This window comes from Passer montanus, unplaced genomic scaffold (assembly GCF_014805655.1).
Source record: "Passer montanus isolate IOZ18808 unplaced genomic scaffold, ASM1480565v1 scaffold18, whole genome shotgun sequence".
Taxonomy (NCBI): domain Eukaryota; kingdom Metazoa; phylum Chordata; class Aves; order Passeriformes; family Passeridae; genus Passer; species Passer montanus.
In genome coordinates, this window is record NW_024365381.1 from 7,203,114 (window position 1) to 7,225,026 (window position 21,913).

At 37.1% G+C, this 21,913-nt stretch overlaps 1 protein-coding gene across 1 annotated transcript in view; it reads left to right on the forward strand.

The window, feature by feature from the left end:
• The window catches only part of PALS1 (protein associated with LIN7 1, MAGUK family member), a 56,065-nt gene extending 34,888 nt beyond the window's left edge, over positions 1–21,177 (forward strand). The window contains exons 3-14 of the mRNA XM_039704729.1: positions 214–422; positions 6,060–6,137; positions 6,815–6,961; positions 7,593–7,754; positions 10,876–10,953; positions 11,762–11,945; positions 12,974–13,045; positions 13,511–13,582; positions 14,263–14,430; positions 15,138–15,340; positions 16,603–16,713; positions 18,098–21,177. Of these exons, the coding sequence (XP_039560663.1) occupies positions 214–422; positions 6,060–6,137; positions 6,815–6,961; positions 7,593–7,754; positions 10,876–10,953; positions 11,762–11,945; positions 12,974–13,045; positions 13,511–13,582; positions 14,263–14,430; positions 15,138–15,340; positions 16,603–16,713; positions 18,098–18,274 (1,661 nt within the window). The 3' untranslated portion in view covers positions 18,275–21,177. The remainder of the gene's footprint in view (positions 1–213; positions 423–6,059; positions 6,138–6,814; positions 6,962–7,592; positions 7,755–10,875; positions 10,954–11,761; positions 11,946–12,973; positions 13,046–13,510; positions 13,583–14,262; positions 14,431–15,137; positions 15,341–16,602; positions 16,714–18,097) is intronic.
• The last annotated feature ends 736 nt before the right edge of the window (positions 21,178–21,913 follow it).

The following is a 21,913-nucleotide window of genomic DNA, read 5'->3' on the forward strand; positions in this document are numbered from 1 at the left end:
TTGGGGCCTTTTCTTTTTCTTTTTTTACTCTTTTAATTCAGTTACATTCTGCTTCAAAAAAGTTGGAATAACGGATAACTAATAAACTTGCATATATCACTGCTGGTTTAAAAACTGAACAGTAAAAAAAAACTTGTATAACTCTTAATATAAATATTAGTTATCATTCTTGTTAACTCATATCTTACTTGTATTTTGTTATTTCTTACCTAGAAGTGGAAGAACTGTTAAATTCTCTTAGGCATATCCAGCACGTTTTGGTAGACCCTCAGAGTCAAGAGGATATCTCACTCATTTTACAGCTTGTTCAAAATAGCGATTTTCAGAATGCATTTAAGATCCACAACGCTGTTACAGTCCACATGAACAAAGCCAGCCCTCCATATCCTCTCAGCTCCAATGCACAAGAACTAGCACAAGAGGTATGTACAGAATGCATCCTTGTGACATACATGAAACCTATAATCATAGCTACTGTTGAAATGCATACTTGTCAAGCTTGTCTGAGTGACTGAATGTTGAATATGAAAGAGGTTATAATAGTCACTGATTGGAAATCTGGAAAAACCAGATACAGCAAACAGTAACCAGAAAAATATTTTGGGGGTAGGAACTCCCTCTTTAGCATGGATAGATATGTAACAGAGAAGGTACTATGTTTAAACATAGGGAAAGGGAGTGGTTGTGATAATCTAACTCCCTTTCCGTTGGTATTCTTTATTTCAAGCATTCAGGAACTGAGTTACAGTTCTCTCTTATTGTGAGTTGAGAGATTGGCTCTAAGTTGAGCCATGGTTCTTAGACTGGGAGTTGTCTCTGACAATAGCAAGCATACTGGAAACAAGCCTTCTGCTTTAAAGTGAGCAACAGATCCCTTAATACTTAATTTCAATGCTTTAATTATTGCTATGATTAAACTTCTTTTGGTCTGACAGATGACAGCTCTTTTGTAGGATCTGATGCATTTTTTTAGAAATTGTTAAAATATTTTAAAGGGTCACTCAGTAGCTTTTGTCACAATTTTCCATGGTCTGGTGCAAGTATATATAGTAGTGAAGGGTGGCTGTGTCTTAAACCTATATAAGTTTTGTTAGCTTTGACCTAGGTAGCTTGAATACCAGCATCAGTGCAAGCCTAGCACTGTAGTGTTCAGCAAAGCCAGATCCAGGGGCTGGATAAAGGCTCCAGCATTTAGCACCCAGCAAACCAAACTGACTCAGGTACGTGGGTTGGAGTATTTCTGTGTGGCAGCACGTTGGTGTGTGTTGGTGGGATTTTTGGGTTGTTTAGTTTGTTTGGTTTAGGATCTGGTTTTCTTTCTCCCTGAAGTATTTTTTTTCAACAGCTTTTTCCACTCTCCTTTTTTTTACTAGACTTTAATCTTGTAAGCCCAGCAGCATTGTAGCAAGCTTGAAGTTCTTTTGCAGAAGAAATTACTGACTCATGAGGAACATCATTTAAATACAATCTAAAGGTGCAGGTGCTGATTAAACTTCAGCTTAGGTTTTTCTTGTTTAGGTTTGTCAGTAAGATTGTGCCAAAAGCAGGTGGAAGTACTTCAGAATATCCTGTGAATCTGTGAAAATTTCTAATCAACCCACTGTAATCATATGTTTGCAGTACATGTAAGCTTCCCTCTGGCTTGCTTATTCATCTGTCTGTAGCCTGCTTCAGACTCCTCACTGGGCTTCTTCACTGTGTCTGTGAGTCTGAAGGAGCCTTTTCAGTTACCTTCTGTTTGTAAGCTGCTCCCCCAGTCATCCACTTTACATAGGCCTAGTTTAGGATTTCATTCAAATGCAAGACAGAATTTTTGAACCTTCTTATATAATGCAAGGTGTTACAGATGTAACCCTTAAGAAAGCTGATTCTTTCTCTTCATTAATATGATGACCTTCTATTTGCTACTTAATACAAGTTTCCAAGAAGAAAATATGCCTAGGAAAACTCTAGGTCTCTTTCCAAACTCTGATGTTTCTCCCCATTTCTCACTACTCTTTACCTTCCCAACATTCTTTTCAGGTGATATGATAAATCCTAAAATCAGCAGGTGGTGCAAAGCCAGTTTTGTGTCTCTTACCAGTCAGGAAAAGGTTAAGCAAAAGGAAAGTATTTCATTTATCCAAAATTTTTTAACCAACAGAATTTGATCATTATCCACAAGACTATTACATAAAAGACAAATCACTGCACTTATTTTGACTCTTGATCTCCCATCCCTGTCTTGTCCAGCCTTGAAATTCCTGAAAACTCAATATATTACAAATGTCTGTTCCCATCTTCAGATGTAATCTAGTTTCTCAGTGACTCAGCTTCTTGTGTAGTTAAGTGACTTGTATTTTGCAATAATATCCTGAAATGATAGAGCCAGAAATTCAGGACAAATATTTCTGTGTCTGACAGGAGTGTCTCAAGAGGATACCTTGAAGCCTCCATTCACATCACTTTGTACTTCCTTGTCTTGCCTGCATAGAGGATCTTATGCTTGGTTTTCAGATCTTTTATTAATTTTTGAAAGGTTTCTGTATTAGTTATGTAGCAGTATGGAAGGAAATTATTTCTGCTTTGGAAAAGTTGGTGGTGTTTTTGTTTTGGTTTTCTGAATTTGTTGTTGGTGTGGGGTATTTTTTAACCCTGACAACATGTTCATCTTGCATGTCTTAAGTTTTTTCTTGTACTCTCATTTTTTATTATCTTTAGCTTTTTCTACTCTAAGCATAGGCATAAGAAACTCCCCCAGAAAGCAGCTCGTTTACTTACTTCAGGGTGTTTTTGAAAAGACACTTGCAAAAGCCTGCATTTAAGATACTGATAACATCTAGATGATAAAAGCCAGAAGACATTACAAGGAAGAAAAATAGCAGATACATGCATAACATTAATTTAAAATAGCAGGTAGTGCTAGTGTGCATATTTTAGTGCACAGGTCATGAGCAACAGTGTCTAACTCTGAAACTGTTTGGAGTGTGTGTCCCAATTTAAAGCTACAGACATGTTTTGTTTGCAGCTTTATACTGTGGAAGAGAACATCTCTTAACAGGAAAAGGCGTTTTACAACACAAATGCACAGTGCAGCATAAAAGAGTCTTCCCTTAAAAGAAAATTAATAATTAATATTATTTAGGGTTTTTTTAATTTTCTAGTCCTCTTTAGAAAATTCTTAAATTTGATAGTATACATGTACAGTTAATTTTCCCACCAGTTCTGATAACCAGTCACTAACAACTCAAGTTTTTTCTCATCTTTTTAAGAAACTTCAATTGAATTTAAAAGGTGGTGTGAAGCACTTGATCTTAAGGAATTTATTTGAGAAAGCTTATCTTCATGTAATGGGGTGTACTCCAAGCCTCAAATAAAAATAGCTGGTAAACATCAAGTGTAATTAAATTGATTTTAAATCCATTTAAACTTGACCAGGATGGGGGCACGGATTATGGGAATGGGGTCTGAATCTTGACCTTATAAGAATATTTGACACAGCATTCAAGACAGTTTATGACTTGGCCTGTAACAGCACATACCAAATGCCTTAAAGACGTTCCTGCTCTTAAATATACTTAATAGGCTCCATTTATATAGACGATGTTCCTAAATATTTTAGACTTGCTACTGTTTACTTCTGCAAAATCAGACAAATACACTGGATCAGTACTGTTGAGGGGATGCCCTGGCAGCTCATAACTTGAACGTGTATGTATGCTCCATCTGACAGTCCTGCTCACCTGCCAGTAAACAACAGAATTTTGCAGGTGCAGTTAATTTCTGAATGCTTAATAACACTCCAGCACATACCTCCATCATACATGCCCACAGATTGTGGTGTGTGTAATGAAACCAAATGGATACTTCAGGGATTGGGGGGGAAAGGGTTCTTGGTCTAAAGGTAACATGATTAACAATAAAAACTAGTCTGAAGAGTTAAGACAATACTGGTATTGCCACCTACACCATGTGGATCATCTGTGCTATATGTAGTGTGTCACTTCTGAAATGACAGTCTTCAAATTTCTTAGTCTGATAAAGCTAAGAAATAACTTTTGGGATTTATTACCATGAGTTACAAAGGACTGGCAAGCAGCACTACTGCTGTAATAAGTGGTCTATAGAGCAGCCTGAAGCTTTCCTAGAGCTTCATTAAATAAACAAATAGGAGATTTATGTTTTTCTTACAGGGGGAGGTATTAAATTTTTTAATAAATTATTCAAAGCAGAAATTCAACTTGCATAAGGGATATTTACTGCACACAGAATAACTGGTTGAGCCAGATTACTTTCTTTTCCACTGTGAAATTCCCAGCCTCTGACCTTTCATTCAGAAAATTGTGTTCCTTGGAAGACTTCCAAGTTGCTTCTGAGTAGGTTTTCCTATTAAAAGATCATAAAGATTTGATAAATAAAGCTTTAAGGCTTCTTGTGACTTCTTCAAAGTCCCTTGAAAGTTAGAGACCTTAAATAAACGTTTATGAGAAAGTCTTTTGTATAGAAGAATCTTTTCTTTCAAAAGAGAGGAAAACTTTTCAGTGAAATATGTCTTTTGTCGTGTTCTGTTTGCTGTGTGGCATCCTAGAATTCAGTTTAAGCCAGGTGTAATAGCTTCCTTTCTAATTTAGACATACGACTGAAGTAAAAACTTTGTGAAGCTGAACTCTCTCTGTTCTCTATGATTTTAAAGAAACCACTTTAAGAAACTATGTAAATCTGGCTTCTTCGATTGTTTTAAGATATACTACATTTGCTCCCATGAGGCATGCTCTAGGAATGGCTGAAGGAAGGCTTTTGGAGGTTGTGCCACGTTTATTGCAAAGCACAGGAGCATGTTCAGTGTGACACTTCTCTTGGCAATATAAGGATCTTGCTCCATGGGCACCGTTTGTTTAGGGGCTTCTCCTAGAATTTAAAAGTGTCTTGACTTGAAAGTTTTCAGTGCTGTTTCGTGGTAGCATCCAAGATAGTTGTTAGCATTTCTGTAGATAATTGCTTCTAATATAGAGGCTTTTCCAACCTTTAGATACTGTTAGATCATACAAAAAGCAGAATTATTTTCTCTTTGAAACTTTTGGTTTCTTGATTCTCTGATGTCACATAACTTCATCTGTAAGAATCAAAAGCTCTGGAACAAAATGCTTTCTGTTTCTCTGAAAACTGCTGCTCTGATTTGTATAATTACTCTTGATGTCTTTGTATTCAAGTGCTGTTGCACTTGTGTGCCTTTGGTCAGATTAGGCCAGGGAATGATGGCTTTGGAAAGTATCTTCAGCCTCACCTTTATGTAAGAGCTTCCCTGCTCTTGGCTCTCTGTACTGAGCATACCAGTATTTGCAAGAGATGATGGCAAAGCTCATTTGGTAAGTGTATGAGAAGGAAAACTTATTTTGGCAGCTGAAGCTGCTTGAGCAAAAACTATCCTTGTGTTAGTGTGGATTATTTTGGAACCAGACAAAGAAATCAGGATTCCAGGGAGGGACCTTTTGAAGTTTTGATTTGCGCACTTCCTGAGACAGGAGCTCCAGGATGCGTTGCAAAACCTGTCTTGGAATCTTTGGCCTTGCTGTTGGTGGAAATAGTTTGTGTAATAAGAATATGATAATCTGCTTTTAAGGAAGAGGGAGGCTAGTCACGTTAATAAGAAATTACTCTAATTTAAAAGCCCAGCATAGCCTCATAATACACTTTGTTGTGACTGATTTCACTGCCACGAAATCCCTAACTCTCACTGTCTAGAGTTTAATTTTTTTGTGTGCATCTTTGTGATACCTGAGCTCATTGCCAATCTCTGGTATTGACAAATGTGTATGAGGTACTGGATACCAACTTAGATTTGGTAGATTAGTACTGAGGCGAGATGTGCTGGGTTAGTCCTGTGGTCTCATTGCATGTTTTCCTAATGTGTACCAGATTAATCAATGAGCAGTAGTGTAACAACTACATGGATATACTTTACTTTCAGTAAAATGAGTAATTACTCAAGTAAGAAGTAGGGGGTTGTGCTTGAGTAGGAGAGGGAGGATTGATAAATCACTGGCTATATTTAAGAGTTTTACTGCTTGATTTCTTTTTAGGTACAGAGTGTTTTGAAACCCAGCCACCATAAGGATGGACAGGAGCTTAATGCTTTGCTAAATGCCCCTCACATGCAGGTAAAACAAAATGAAACTTCTAATCTAATGGATCTATTTCTTGATGTTGTTTTCAGCGTAACTTATTTTTTGCCTTGGGCTGACTGGAATTTTATTCCTCAACCCTCATTTTTCTAGAATAAGGAATTTGCAATTTCCAGAAATTAATGGAACTTTTTATTGAAGTGTAGTGCATGACTGTATTCAGCCCTTGCTACAGTCTGTATGTATTACAGGGTGATTTGCACATAAACAATGTAGCAGTAGGTCACTGGGAACAGGGCAACACATAAGTTGATTTGTTTTACCTTTGGTAGTTGTTTCATGCTTACCTTAGGGTGCATAAAGGAAATTTTGTCATGGCATGGTGATGTAAAAGTAGTTTTCTCTGCAAAACTTATTCTGAGTCTGCAGACACATATGTAGTAAGCCAATGTCTGGTTTTTTTAGTACAGGTAAGATAGAAGTTCAGTCACAGTTGTGTTCAAAATTGCTTTTATATTATTTTCTAGTCTGAAAGTTTTGAAAAAAGTAGGTTCTATGTAGCTGTGATAAATGATTTTTTAAATTGCTTGAGTCAGTTTGCAAAGTTCTATAACCTGCAGAGACTGTTGAAATAGCAGAATTTCTTCTACTGTTTTGTATGCATATCAAGTGTGATATTGTCTGTAACTGAGCTGATTTTTCTTTAACACTAGGCACTTCTACTGGCTCATGATAAGGTTGCAGAACAAGAAATGCAACCAGAGCCTATGACAGATGAAAAGATTTATGAGAATGTTGGCATGTACGGAGGGGAGACAGTTAAAATAGTTCGCATTGAGAAAGCTCGGGATATTCCCTTGGTAAGTACTGGGGCTTACTCAGTCATATGTAGAGGAAGTGAGCCTTTTTGTCCTTTCCAGATTGCTATGAAATGTTAGGAATTCAAATGCCAAGCTAGTGTTTAACGTGTAAACACTCTCCCTCCCTCCAAAATGAGAAACAGTCATAGACAGTAAACTTGTGTTTAACTTGAATTGGGCAGTAGCCATACTACCATGTAAAATCTGCACAGCTTCTGTCAGCTTGGCTTTTGACAGATCTTGGCAAGAGCATCTATTCTAAACTTGCTGCAAGGGAGCTTAAACCTTGTGCCAACCAGGTGTAGATTTTTTTGATTGGCTGGTTTCTGCTTTTGTGGTTTGTTTACCAGTTATCATCTGCTATTTGCATCTTTCAAGTAAGAGTTTCCTTAGGACTATTTTTATTTTTAAAATTAATCTTATGGTGTGGAGCAGTTGAATTCTTCAGCCTTAAGTGTAGGTTGAAGGAGTTAAGCAGTGGATTTTTTGAACTGGAGCATTATGTGTACGCATCCAAGCTGTTACTTGCATTCTCTTTCAGCATAGCTTTTCCACGGGCTTGGAATACATACAATAGATGGCTTTGAGTTTCATATATGTAATAAATTCAGAATGTGTTGCTGCTACACAGGGTGCTACTGTTCGCAATGAAATGGATTCTGTTATCATCAGTCGAATAGTCAAAGGAGGTGCTGCAGAGAAGAGTGGGCTGTTGCATGAAGGGGATGAAGTTCTGGAGATCAATGGCATTGAGATCCGTGGAAAAGATGTTAATGAAGTTTTTGACTTGCTGGTGAGTTGGAGCACTTCTTGTTTTCTTTGCAATAGATACTCATTTCATAAGTCTTAAGCCTGTTGACTCTGCTTGTCATTATACTCATATTTAGCCTCAAAAGTATTTTCATTCTGGTAGCTGGTGTTCAGATGTGGAGTGTTCTTTCAAGTGTTCTTTCTGATGCATATGATGATACTGACAAGTGTAATTGCAGTTATCTGCAATAATGAAGCCTACAAATGTGGAAGCATTAAGCTGTTACCTTTACACTTCCTTCTAATGATTTCTAAGAAAACTTTGTTTAGTTCTAAAAAGCCCTAATTTTTCCTCCTTGTCTCTTATTCAGTCCACAAGTAATAAATGTGTAGCTGGTTTGTAGGTAATTTTCTTCATAGCAGCTTATGTGGTGCTGTGTTTTAGGCTGGGTTTAGACTGAAACACTGTTGATAATGCAGCAGTGTTTTAGCTGTTGCTGAGCAGTGCATGCACAGTGCCAAGGCCTTCTCTGTTTCTCACTTTGTCTGCTGGCTGCAACTGGCTGGTGTGAGCAAGAGGTTGGGAGGGGACACAGCTGGGACAGCTGACCCTAAATGACCACAGTGCTGTGAATGGCCATGTAAGGTCAGGCTGAGCAGTAAAATCTGGGTGGTGAGTGATTGCTTTTGCGTCACTTGTTGGGCTGGGGTTTGTCCACTTCAGTTATTAGACTGGTTTTACCTTGACCCATGAAATTTTTTTCTTGCATTTGGTCTTCCAATTCTCTCCCTCAACCTGCTGGGAGAGAGGAGTGTGTTAGGATCTGGTTGGTACTTAAGTTGCTGGCCAGACTTAACCCACCACAAATGGTATCACATGGGACCATTTTGTGACTAGACTTACTACCCTTTCCCACCTGGTAAAAGCCCTTTTGTCTAGCAGCTTACTTAAACATAGACGTTTGCTTGTTTATTACACCATTCATGACAAAGTTATACTTTAATTTAAAAGCAGCTAGGCAAGAAATCCATCAGAAATTAGTAAGTTAGAGGTACTCACTTGCAGAAAGGCCCTGTGAGAAAAATGTCAAAAGCTGGCAATTACCACCAGTATTTTCTGTTGCCCAGTTATGTTTCTTTCATGCTTTTCCCTGGTACCTGCTTTGGATCAGTGTCCAAGACACCTGGAACCCAACTCTGAATATTTGGTCCAATTGCAGCAGGCAAGACCATTTTGTCAAAGTGGAAACAGATAAAAATGATTTTTAAGAGGTTAATTTATGATTAATTAATTAATTATGGTTAATTTTTTGGCACAAAACATTGGAAATATCAACTAGGACTTATTTAGTAGGGAGTTTGGGGGGAGGGAAGGAGGAAAAACATATTTAGTAAATCTTCACACTACTTAGTAGGTTTATGCTCTAGAGACAAATCAGAATCAGGACAAAGACTTAGGTTCAGCTGTAGATTGTGTATTATAGGAATAGGGGACAGCAATATCCATACATGAAGTTGTTTTATGGTACAGTGAGATGCTGGTTTTTAATGGACAATTTCCATCTTCTCAGTTCGACTTTTTTCTAAAATTTGCTGCTGAAATTTTTCAGCTATTTCATATAGTGAGATCAAGTGGAAGGAAGTAGAGGCAGAAATGTGTGAGGTTTGGGGGTTTTTGTTTTACTGTTTTTATCTCAATTAGAAAGATGCTTACAATTCTCTGAGAAGCCTTGAATGTCCATTTTAAAAAAAAAACAGATCTGAGATTTTTCATGTTTTGTGATTGTCTCCATTGCCATCTGTATTTTTTAAGCCATATTTAGCTAAGTCCTGTGCTTCTGAAAATAGTGTTTTGGAGGTGATTAACACATAATTCAAGTCTGGCAGTTTAGTTCTCTGCAGAGAGCTTATTCTGCTCCTGATTAGCTCCTGCAGCCTTGGGTTAAAAGTAAAGCCACAATACATTAGCATAAGAGAAAATAAATTTGCTGAAAATTAAACATAAAATAAACACAACCTTGTTGATTTTTAGAATATATTTTTAATGGAACTAATTTAAAATAATACTGTTAATCCTTTATATGTCATCATTTTTATTTTGAAATTTGGAAATGAAGTTCTAAAATACTTCAAACTCCCGAAAACACTTCAAGTACAGGAGAAAGAAATTACTTCCTTCCTTAGTTTTGCCTCACTACTTGCTGCTCAAGTGGTAATCAGCTACACCTGACTTTTAGACTAGGCTGTTCACATGATCTCACGTGAGATTATATACATTCCTCGTGGACTGAAAATAATGGATTTTCCTTTCTTGCGGGCAATGTAACTTACTGAAGTTACATTTACTTTATTTAAGCCGTAGTTCTGAATTTTCTGAAATAGATGCATTTACTTGTTTTGTACAGGATAAATTCTTGTGTTAAGGTTCATAGAATGGTGTATATGACATGAAACACCTGTAGACCTTGTCACAGACTGTCACTTGCACTTTATCAAGAGACTTTTTATGTGTGCAAACACATTCTGCAAATGGATGTATGTAAGCAAAGAAGATAAAGACCAGACATTTATTATGTTCTACTTTCTTATCAAGGATGACTACATTGTTGGTATTGAACACTTCACATATGCAAGATTTGAGTATCTCAGCAAAATCTTTCAACAGTGTTTTGAATTCTTTAGTAATGTTTCCAGCATAAAATCACTGTACAAAGTGTTTAGATTTGAAAGCACTGTTCCATTTAAACAATTCTAGAAAAATTACATTTTTTAAATATATTTTTTCATTCCAGCAGACCCACTTGTTGGTATTTTTGAACAGAACAAGAACAACTGTTCTGTTTGAACAAAACAATTATCCATTTCTCCTACATCTGTGTTTGACAGAACAGCAGCTGCTCCATTTCAAATAGAAATAGTTTATATTCAAGAAAGCTAGGCTTTTAAAATCTGAGTAGCAACACTTAGCTTTCTAGTCTTACTGAATCACTGCATCTTCATCTGTACTATATATTTTAACCTAGCTAAGGGGTAGATGGTGCGCTGTTAGGAACAACTTCTAATGAGAATTTCTAAAGTATTTTCTAAAATGTATTATTTATTAAAAGTCTTAACCTTAAGCCATATTTTGCTACTGTATATGAAGAGTCTATTTTTCCTCTCAGGCTGATATGCATGGTACTCTGACCTTCGTATTGATTCCCAGTCAGCAGAGCAAGCCACCTCCTGCGAAGGAGACAGTTGTAAGTAGCTCTACAGGTGTTCTTGTGCTTTCTTGTGAAACGTACTTTGCTTTACCAGTAGTGTGCAAAAAGTTCTTCTGCAGGTCCTTTACATTGTGCAACAAACCCAAAATGTCGCCATTTAAATTGATTGTACTTGTTATCAGACTAACACCTGAATTAACTGTTGAAAAACATTAATGATCTTAAACCAGAACTCTTAGTATGATTTTAACTCAGTTTCTGAAAGAAGTTGCAAAAGTAGAACTTTCTGTGGTTCTGAGCTTCTCATTTTGAATTTCTGTATTTTGTGTATGTCTGTATATATATATGTATATAATTATGTATGTATTAAAAAAACTTGGATTGTTGAACCTTGCAAATATGCTTTGAGAGGAAAAGGTTGCTTCAACAGTTTCAAGAAAGAATGCCCAGACATTAATGATTGGTGACAAAATACTTTACAAGTGAATCTTCACTTTAAGTCCAGCAAATGGGTTTCAGTCTGTGTATTTATTAGGTACTTTAAGCAATCAGAGTACCTCTGATAATTTTTGAATGCAGAGAACTTAAATCAGTGGCTGGGGGATTGTCTCCTGCAGTGGTGAGGAAAATTCAAGCCTTTCCATCCAGCCTAGCACAATTGTGTCCTTTCCATTGCTCCGTAATGATTCCATTCCAGTACCTCCTGTATGCTCCAGATAAAGTTTCTGTTTTATAGAAGCTTGGAGTTTTTCTATATCGTAGCTCTAATGCAGTCACAGGAAGACAAGGGTTAATTCTTCAGAAGTCACTGGGGTATTTCCCGGTTTTTTTTGCTCTCCTGCAGATACATGTGAAAGCTCATTTTGACTATGATCCCTCTGATGACCCTTACGTCCCCTGCCGAGAGTTAGGCCTGTCTTTTCAAAAAGGAGACATACTCCATGTGATCAGTCAAGAAGATCCAAACTGGTGGCAGGCTTACAGAGATGGAGATGAAGATAATCAACCACTGGCAGGCCTTATCCCCGGTAAACAGAGCTCTAGAAAAATCTTGATGTTCAGTCAAGTTGGTTATCACGGCCACACAGGAGCAATACTCAAGTTTTCAAAGACTTGTGTGCTCTTAAATATCTGTTGCCTTAAATATGTCTGTGTCTTTGAGCCATTTGCAACAGAGCCTACTGTTGGGCATCACCATGTCTGGAATAAAATGCAGAGTAAAACTTCTGCTTTCACTGCCCATTTCAGGAGCTGCTCTTCTCTTCCTTTTTTCCTCTCCATGGGGACTCAGCAGATTCAGTGTTCCCTCTGCTGGCTGCAGCAGAGATGTGGGACTGCAGCCCACTTGATCTCTGGAGATGGGTACAGCTTTGAGATTCCCTACCTTTTCCAAATAAACTACTTGATACAGTACCTATTTGTGGTCACTTTTCACTATGTTTTCACTTAACAAAGGGCTTCAGTTACTTGTGACAGACTTCTTTTCTCACTTTCTCACTTTGGGTAACAGGATTTCAGACACTGAAGTCTGTTCATAATTTTTGCATTGCAATATATGTTACAGCCTACTTCATTAGAGACCTGCTGCTCTGTTACACATGGTGAACAAAAGACTTTTCAAATTCCGTAGAATATCACACTGTAACTTTATGATGCTTGAATAAATTGAGATTTAAATACAAGCTAATCAATTTTAAATTGAAGTTCAAAATATTTAATATAAATAGAATACATTTGACATACAAAAATAATTAGAAAATTACATTATCATAGTGGGAAAATGTAGTCTTTCCTGTACTTTCACTTTTCCAGGCAAAACTGTCTAGTATAGAACAAATGCTCTGCAAGTCTCTCTTGATGAATACATTTCTGAAGTAATAAATCAGTTTTGCAGCAATTTTGGTTTCTCTTTTAATTTTTTTTGTATGTTCCATTCTACTAGAACTTTCAGAGATGTAAAAGATTAGGAAATAGTTAAATGAGTAAGTCATTATGAAAAAGCATGGAAATGGTTTCTAAATGTTAATGACTCTTGTCATTTTTTTAATGCATCAAGGCAAAAGTTTTCAGCAACAAAGAGAAGCAATGAAGCAAACCATAGAAGAAGACAAGGAGCCTGAAAAATCAGGTGGGATATATGCTTCCCAAGAAAAAAAACCTCTTTTGTAGCAGTGTTAATTAGCGTTATACAGAATCTCGTCATGGTGGAGGTTGTAGAAATATCTCCTAGTGTGGGGGTTTTTTTTGTAATACAAGTGGGATAATTCTTTAAAATTCTTCATGTAAATACAAGTCTGAATTTAACACTTTGTTGTATAAATCACGTGGGTTTTTCACAACTATGTGTGCCGTAATTAGGATGATGTAGAGAATTTGGAAAGCCCCCTTTTTCATAAAAAACTTTATCTGCCATGACTTGGTTGAAGTCCTTGACATTTGCTTAATACACCAAAGCATTGTAATCAACAAAAGGATATTATGCCTTCTCAAAACTGCAGAATAAATTCTCCACTTTAAAGATCCAAAACATGGGCAGAATAGGAAGATTTTTGTTGTATGGGTGTTTGATTGTCATAATTTTTATTTTGTTTAGGAAAACTCTGGTGTGCTAAGAAGAACAAAAAGAAACGGAAAAAGGTTTTATACAATGCAAATAAAAATGATGGTAAGCAACAACTTTTGTACAATGTGTGTAATTATAAGCAACTATAAAAGACTGTGAAGAGAATGCTGAAATTCAGGATATGTTAGAAATGCTAGCAGTAAGTTCTGTGTAAGAGCAATGCTATGTTGTGTTGTAGCATTTAGTGAAAGATGTAAAAGAAGTAAAAGGATTTGTAGTGTCTTTAATAAAGATCAGATGATAAGGGAAAAAACCAGCTTTTTGGGCATAGAAGCACTCATCGTTTTACAATGGTGAACCAATTTATTATGGCTTTGTAATATCTCACTCTGCATAATTAAATTTCATAAATGGAAACTTTTTTGACAGATTTCATAGGCTATGTTCTTACAAAAGTACTTTGGGATTGGGATGATGGTTGCTGCCTTTGGGTTTAAAAGTTTCTTGTACTAGTAACTTTTTTTTGGCAAAAGTTGTTTCTTGGGTTTGTGCTACTAGTTATATGAAGAGTAGTAAGTGGAAACTTTTTTTTTTTTCCCAAGAAAGGGAAAACATTTTTATACTGGGCATATGATGATCTTTGGGCTTCTTTTGCTTTGATGACTCAGAGTTAGATGTTGGGCAGAGACTCAGGAGCTGTCTGAAATCTGGTACTGCGTGACAGGCAATACATGAAAGTGGCAGTAGAGTACTTTGTGACTGTTTTATTGTTCTCTCTCAAGATTATGACAATGAGGAAATTTTGACCTACGAGGAAATGTCGCTGTACCACCAGCCAGCAAACAGGAAACGTCCCATCGTTCTGATTGGGCCCCAGAACTGCGGCCAGAACGAGCTGCGGCAGAGACTGATGAATAACGAAGTGGATCGCTTTGCCACCGCCGTGCCCCGTGAGTGTGACAGCAGATGAGCATCCTCGTTCCGAGCCTTGGCTGCAGACAAACCCGGTTGTGTTGGAAATAGTCATTTGGAGCTTGGGGGTTTGGGGCAGGATGTATGGAGCTACTGAAAAGAGGGAAGTTAATGCAAATCCAGTGTTACAAACACAGTGTTCCAGAGGCATTATATGACATGCATTTATATTGGTTTGGATAAAATTGGAGTGAGTTACAGAAGTTCAAAAAGAAGCCAGTATAAATGGGCAAAACATTTTTAATCAAATGTCCTGCTTAAATTTCAATTTAGATGGCTTTAGGGCCCTCCAAAGCCACTTGTGTTTCAATTAATATTATATTTTTAATGTCTAATGTACCCTTGATTATGTTTACAAACCATTTCGCAATATATGTTTTTTGAAAAGCAACTAGTAGCTGTCTTCATATTCAGAACACAACTGCACAGTTAAAACTATTATTTTTGTAGTCTACTATTTTTTTCTTCTAGGTAATGTAAGAGAGACCTCTGAATTAAGTTTGACAACTTAATATGGCCAGGGACATTTATTGTAAAAAATAAAACACATGGATTTTATGGATATTTCCTGTGTTGGGTTGGGGAGGGCATGGAGGTTGTGTTTGCATGATTAGCAATACGCCTGGTAAGAGAGAGTTTTTTCATTTCTATTACATGTATCACCATTTCAATTTCCTTTTTGTAGATACGACTCGGAGTAGGCGAGAGACTGAAGCAGCTGGCAGGGATTATCATTTCATCTCCCGACAGGCGTTTGAGAGTGACATAGCTGCAGGGAAGTTCATTGAATATGGGGAGTTTGAGAAGAACCTGTACGGTACGAGCATAGATTCCGTGCGGCAAGTCATCAACTCGGGCAAGATTTGCCTTTTAAATCTTCATACCCAGGTATGGCAAAGCCCTTGTCATGTTTTAATTGTAGAAGCTGCTGCGAATTATCTATAGAGCTCTATCTAGTTTATAAAATTAGTGTGTTTTCAAGATCCATATTCATGTTTATGCCAGGATGCTCAGTTGACTCTATTCAGTTCCTTGTTTGCAAATACGCACATCTTTATCTGTGCTACAGTTGATAGAGGTCTTAGTTTTCACCAGCTTTAAGTATCTGGAAACCATCTAAAATTAAAAATGAATTAAAATAAGATTTATGTCTCTCCATCTTCTAATTACTCTGTGATCTTTGGGGTTTTTGAAGATAGAGAGGACATTGTTTGTGATTATACTTGGAAATTGCATGTTTATGTAGTTTCCAAATACAGTTCAGAAATTTAGTACATCACATCAACAGTATTGAAAAAACATTTAGCTGTGACCTTTTCGTTATGCAGCGAAAAACTACACTTGCATACCTCTGTTTGGAGATTTAGTCAAATATGGTAAGAGGCTGAGTCCTGGAATGCAGCCTGTTTCTGATACATATGATATGTATGAGGTCTGCTGCTGTTGTAGATGCTGCAAAAGAAGCCCTAAAACTCAGCCACATCAGTAAAATCTGGTAGTATTGAAGCTATAGCTAGTCATCAATTAGTCATCACCAGTTGGGACCATGTGATACTTTACTAACATAGCTCATGGGTATTGCAAAGCATGTCATGAGATGAAAATTCATAACTCTTAAAAATTTATCTAATTCTGTGGCTACAAAAATTTATCTCGGAGACAAGTTGTTTATCCCAAGACAAACCTGACAAAACAAAATGCTGCACATACAGTAATAGTGCATCTGATGTCTTGTATTTTAATCTTCAAAACAGAAAAGGTTAAACTGTAGTTTTTCAAGTAAACTGTAATATTTAAAGACTCTTCTCTCTGTTCAAAGTTGATACCTTACCTTATACTAAGGTATGACCTTAGTTCAGTATAGCTAACCTTTTTATTGCTTTTGAATACCAAAAGATCTGTTCTGTTCAGTTACAGAGAATATTCTTGAGCAAAATATTTCAGTTTCATGAAGCTGAAAAATGTTAGAATATAAATTTCATAGGAAATGGTGTCCGAACTGTGAATGCTGTTACAGTTAATTCTATTGTTGTTAATATATTGTACAGTTGTGTTTGAAGCGTGTATTATCAATTATAGCATATGAATAGTGCATCAATAAATGCCCTTTTCCTGGGTGAAAGTGTTGAATATTTAATCCTATTTTGCAGTCACTGAAAACACTACGTAACTCTGACTTGAAGCCATATATTATATTTGTTGCACCACCTTCACAAGAACGACTACGTGCTTTATTGGCCAAAGAAGGCAAAAATCCTAAGGTAAGGTGTCTTGCACTTCTTCTGAAACTGTGCTGGGTTTGGTGGACAAATGCACGTACTCCTTCCTTGGGATGGGGACACAGTGATGGCAGTTACTGGTACTGGCAGTTACCAGTGCAGTGAACCAGTGTAGTTGTGCTCCAGGTTGGTAGACAGACCATGCTATGGGAAGGGAATCGTAACTCACTGTGTTGTTACACTATGGCTGTGTTGTTTTGCTTTCCTTGTTTGATGCAAGGGTGATTTATTACTTGTGTGCAAGATTTAAAAGTCCATTAAAGTCCAAGTGTTGAAACAGAGGAAATTTCCTTTTTTTTTTCTTTCCTCCCCCTGCCCCTGAGTCAAATATAATCATAGTCTTTAAATGGGTGTTTCCTCCTTCATGTTTATGCCATGAAGGAAACTTTATTTTATATAAATATTGCATTTTATATATGTTCTGCATTTTTATTGCAGTAGTCAAGGAATGCATTTGCAATAAAAAGGAATGCATTTCTTGGTGTTACACTGTGCCTATTTTCTTTCTGATTAATTGCACTGGAGTTGTATTTATTTCAATTGTGTACATGCTACCGAGTTCAGCCCATTCCCTGATAAAGAGAAAAATGTATTTCTTGCATGTATGCCCTAATGTTGCTCTGATTTTATCAGGACTGTGTAATGACTAAGAAAAAAATTCCAAAGGCCTGAAGTTCCTTTTGAAATATCCTCCCTAGAATATTAGCTCAAAAATTATACCTGAATATTTCTTCATACAATAAAAAATGTTGAGAAAAATAAACACACTTTTAGAATCTAAGTGTAAGAAAAATACTGAAATCAAAACATTTCTGCTTCTGCCGTTGTGTCATTTATCTACACTGCAATGTTCTTGCTTTTAACATATGCCCTTCTAGCTCCCAAATCGTGTTTTTCATACTTCTGCAATGTTGTTCACCTGATGTTATGGTGATTTGGTCAACCTAAATGTGTGGCTCTCACTGTGTGTGGCTGTCACTGCTGAGTATTGAACAGTGTCACCAGTGACAGCTGTCTCCTTTGGCTGTGAGGTGTTGGTAGTGCCAGCAGAATGCTGCCTTGTTCTGCACAGGTCCAGTCTCCTTCAGTGAGATCAGTGTTGTGCAACGAGCAGTGCTAGATCTTCCTCATTTTCTTCAGCCAGAGCAGTTATTTACTCTTTGCCACTCAGCCAATCAATCAGGATTGTCTTGAATGCCCTTAGCTTTCAAATATGGATCGTGGTTGAGTGTTCCTGTAAACTTTTCAAAAGCCAATAGCGACACCAGGAGGGTTTGTGTAAAGAAATTTAGTTGTTCCCTTTCCCTGCTGTTACTGTGGGGAAGAGATTTACACACCTACGCTAACTCTCTGTTTCTGATTGCAGCCAGAAGAGCTGAGAGAAATCATAGAGAAGACAAGGGAGATGGAACAGAACAATGGCCACTACTTTGATACAGCAATTGTGAATTCTGATCTTGATAAGGCATATCAAGAGTTACTTCGGTTAATAAATAAGCTCGACACAGAACCCCAGTGGGTGCCCTCCACCTGGCTACGATGAGAGCAGTTCCAAGGGACAAATGGACTTCAATCTAGTTACCTTTCCAAGCAGATCATGTGTAGGTCTGCCCAGTTCTAGTACAAATGCATGTGAGCTCTAGATCTCAGTGGCAGCATCCTTTGCCAGTGAAATTGCGTATTACTGAAAAATACGCTGATCAGCTTGTGAGCCAATTTAACTGATCTAAAGATTGTCCAGGTTTTCTTTCTCTGTGGTCTAGAAATGGAGACCATGTCAATACTAAATTCTAAAGCTTTAGATAGATTTTTTCCTAGCAACTACTTTTATACATAAGTCCACTTTTTTAACTTAGAATCACCCTTAGGACAAAGATTTAAAGTTTGTGTGTGTGTATATATATATATAGTCCATGCTGTCACATAGTTATAAATATGAATGTTATTTAACACTTAACTTAATGAGTTTGTGGGACATGATGCTAGTTCAGGAGCATAATTCTACCCATCATTGAGCAGAGGAATATTCTACACATGACAAATCTCAATGAGAAACCTCTCCTGTTCAAACAATACCCAGAACAAAGATGCTGCTCTGATCTGGAGCTGCCCTGTGAGGCTTGAGTTAATAATTTAATTCTCAAACATTCCACTTTCTAATAGCACTGTATTGAAAAATGTGTATAATGTAAATAATTCAATCCTTGTGTCTTTTTAGTCAGACTTTTAAAATCAGATTTGACTGCACAGTAATTTTAGGTCCAATCAAATATGACTATTATACTGAACTTTTAGATGTGATATTTTTACAGTATTTTCTTTAAAACATACTGACTGATTGGAGCCGCTGTTTTTCACAGACTTGTAGAGATAGAAAGGCAGAGGTTATATTTTTGTGAAAATATATAGTTATAAGACATGCTGCTTGAAAATCAACTAAAATTCTCATGTTTTATAACAGAATACTGACTAATACAGACTGATGTGCTGAACATTGGAAGACAGTGGGGTTTTTTAATCTCTGCAAATGGTTCATGTTGTGGCTGTTGGGCTAATGGACAACTAACTGGAATTAAAATAGCTGAATGTAGCTACTGTGTTATGAGTATTGTAATTCACTAGCCAACTTACTGTCCTGCATTTGCTCAGTACTGCAGTGAAAATATGTGTAAAACACTGGTAACTGACTGAGAAGTCACAAGAAAGGGGAATATTTTTAATGGTTAAAAGAAAAAACTTGAAATAAGGGAACAGAAGATAAGGCCTGTATCTTAATGCATTCTGCCAAACAGGTGGGAACATCTCTGCATCCTCAAATGATTCTGGCTGTGAAGGTTTAATTAGTGTGGCTGTGCATCTGCAGTGGGGCTGTTGTTGCTGGCATTAAATGAATAGTAGTATCTTGGCTGGTTTGGGTAGCACAAAGAACCTTAACTGTGAATATCTCTTTTAGCCATAGTGTTTCTTTGTTCCTACAGGTAAAACACTGGAGTTATGTCAATGTGTAGTTCACTCCTGTCTAATGCTGAAGGATAAAAAAGCAGTTTGTGTTTTCCATTCTGTCTTGCATATATTCTTTCTTAAAATGTTAGTGGAACAAATTCACACCCATAGCTAAAGAGCTCAAAATATAGAGCAGATATAAAGAAATTGTCAGATAACTGTCCTAGGTACTGAACTAGTAAGCAGTATCTTTTTGTGTTGAAAAATTGAAGAATTGTCTTGCTAGAAAGCAAAATTATTTGCTGTTTTAATTAATATTCAGGGCTGAAAAGCAGTTAAGCAATTACTGGGGATAAGTAATGATGCTTCAGAAAGAAAATAGGGTGGAAATTTGAATATCTTAGTTCAAGTCACTGTTAGAAATAATACTGTGCTACTGTTGGCCTAAGGGCTGGATATTCAAAATTGTGGCTTTTTGCCTCACATTGCAGGTGTGTTCTCAGTTTCATCCATAGTTTATAACAACAGTGTTCAGGTATATTAAAAAAAAACTGTATTGATTCTGCCCTTTTTAAAGAAAGATGACTGTAAAATGTATTAGGCTTTTGGGTATTGAATGTTTCTGGACAAGAAGGTGGAAAGCAGTAAAACATGTTGAGTGAGGTTAACCTAGCTCAGCTGGGTAGGTGCTGTCCAAATTCTGCCAGTCACAATCAGCTCAAGGTGGTTGCTGAACCCCCTTAGGTATTCAGTGTTTATAGGCAGCATCAGTCTCAGCAAATCATGCCATTAATGTTATTTCATTCATGTTTGTCTCCCCAGTTTTTCTGAAATGGTGTACAGAATCTGTTTTTATACAAATGAGCTTTTGAATGTAGACTTAAAGCATATTGCTTGAAGTTGAGCTCTATTCTCCTAATTCCCAAGGCACACAGAACTCACTGACATCCATGGAGAGGTGCTATGGTAGCTTTTAACCAGTGTTAGCTTTGTCTCCTGCTGAAAGGAAGAGCTTGAGCAGCACTGAAATATGTATGTGGCTGTCCATCTGCTGCCAGCTTGGACCTGGAACTACCTTGTGTAAGAAATCATTTTGTCTTGTTTAATGAAGAATTAAATGTGCTAGTTCCCTCGAGAATAAAAGAAAATACATAGGCATCACTGGGAGAACTCTTCAACCTTATCCCAGGATTTGTTGTGAGCTGTATCAGATTGAAATGAGGGTATCTGCATTTTTACCAGTCCAGATTTAATTAAAAATAAATGTTAGATGAATTGCATAAAATAACTTTTGAATGTAATTAAATGTGACTTTTTAAAATATTAGATGGGGGGGTTCCATGCCTTAAATAATTAAGGTAACTTTACTGAGACCTGTGGTTTGCCCCACATTTTACTTTTATACATATATCTGCACTCTGTATTTTGAGACATCATGAACTGCACACTAATGTAAAAATGTAAAATATTTCTAGATTTAAAATAAAGCACTGTACAATTTTACTTCTTGTAGTGGACCTTGGGAGTCTTCTTTCTGCCACTTTGCTGAATATGTGAACATGGTGTGACCCACCAGTACCCTGCAGGATGTTCTGTGCACCTTCTGACACCATCCATCCTATGGGAGAGGCAACAGGTCTGCAGAGTTCCAGTGTCTCTCTTTCAAGCTGGATCTGTATCTTATGACAGATTATGGGCCTACCATTGAGATGTGCTGTCTGCAGCTACATGAGAGAAAAGAAATGGCTTTATTATTCATACAATTCTAAAATGATTTTTAAAGGTGTTAATAGAACTTTATTCCTTGCAGTTACCCTGTATCTGCAGTTAAGTGCTGCATCACGTTTAAAACAAGATGCTTACTTGAACAGACTAGACTTGTAGTACTGGAAACTATGACCTAGCATTAGTTCTGGGGCATGTGTTCAGTTTGCTGATTGCAAACCAGTGTCTTCAAGAAAAAGAACACAACAATGTGTTCAAGGAATGACTGGACATGGCTGTGGGCTGACAAGGTGGTCACTGGTCAAAGGTTGGACTCAATGATCTTCGAGGTCTTTTACAACCTAAATGATTCTGTGCTTCTGTCTTTAGGAAAACAGCTCTTCAAACTGAGCAGGGTTTAGTGACAGCTGCTGATCAGCCACTCTCCTGGACTCCACTCATCAACCTTGGACATGAGAATCACAGGAAGGATGGGCTGCTGTGCATTCAACCCTGCTTTGCTTGCCAGCCTACT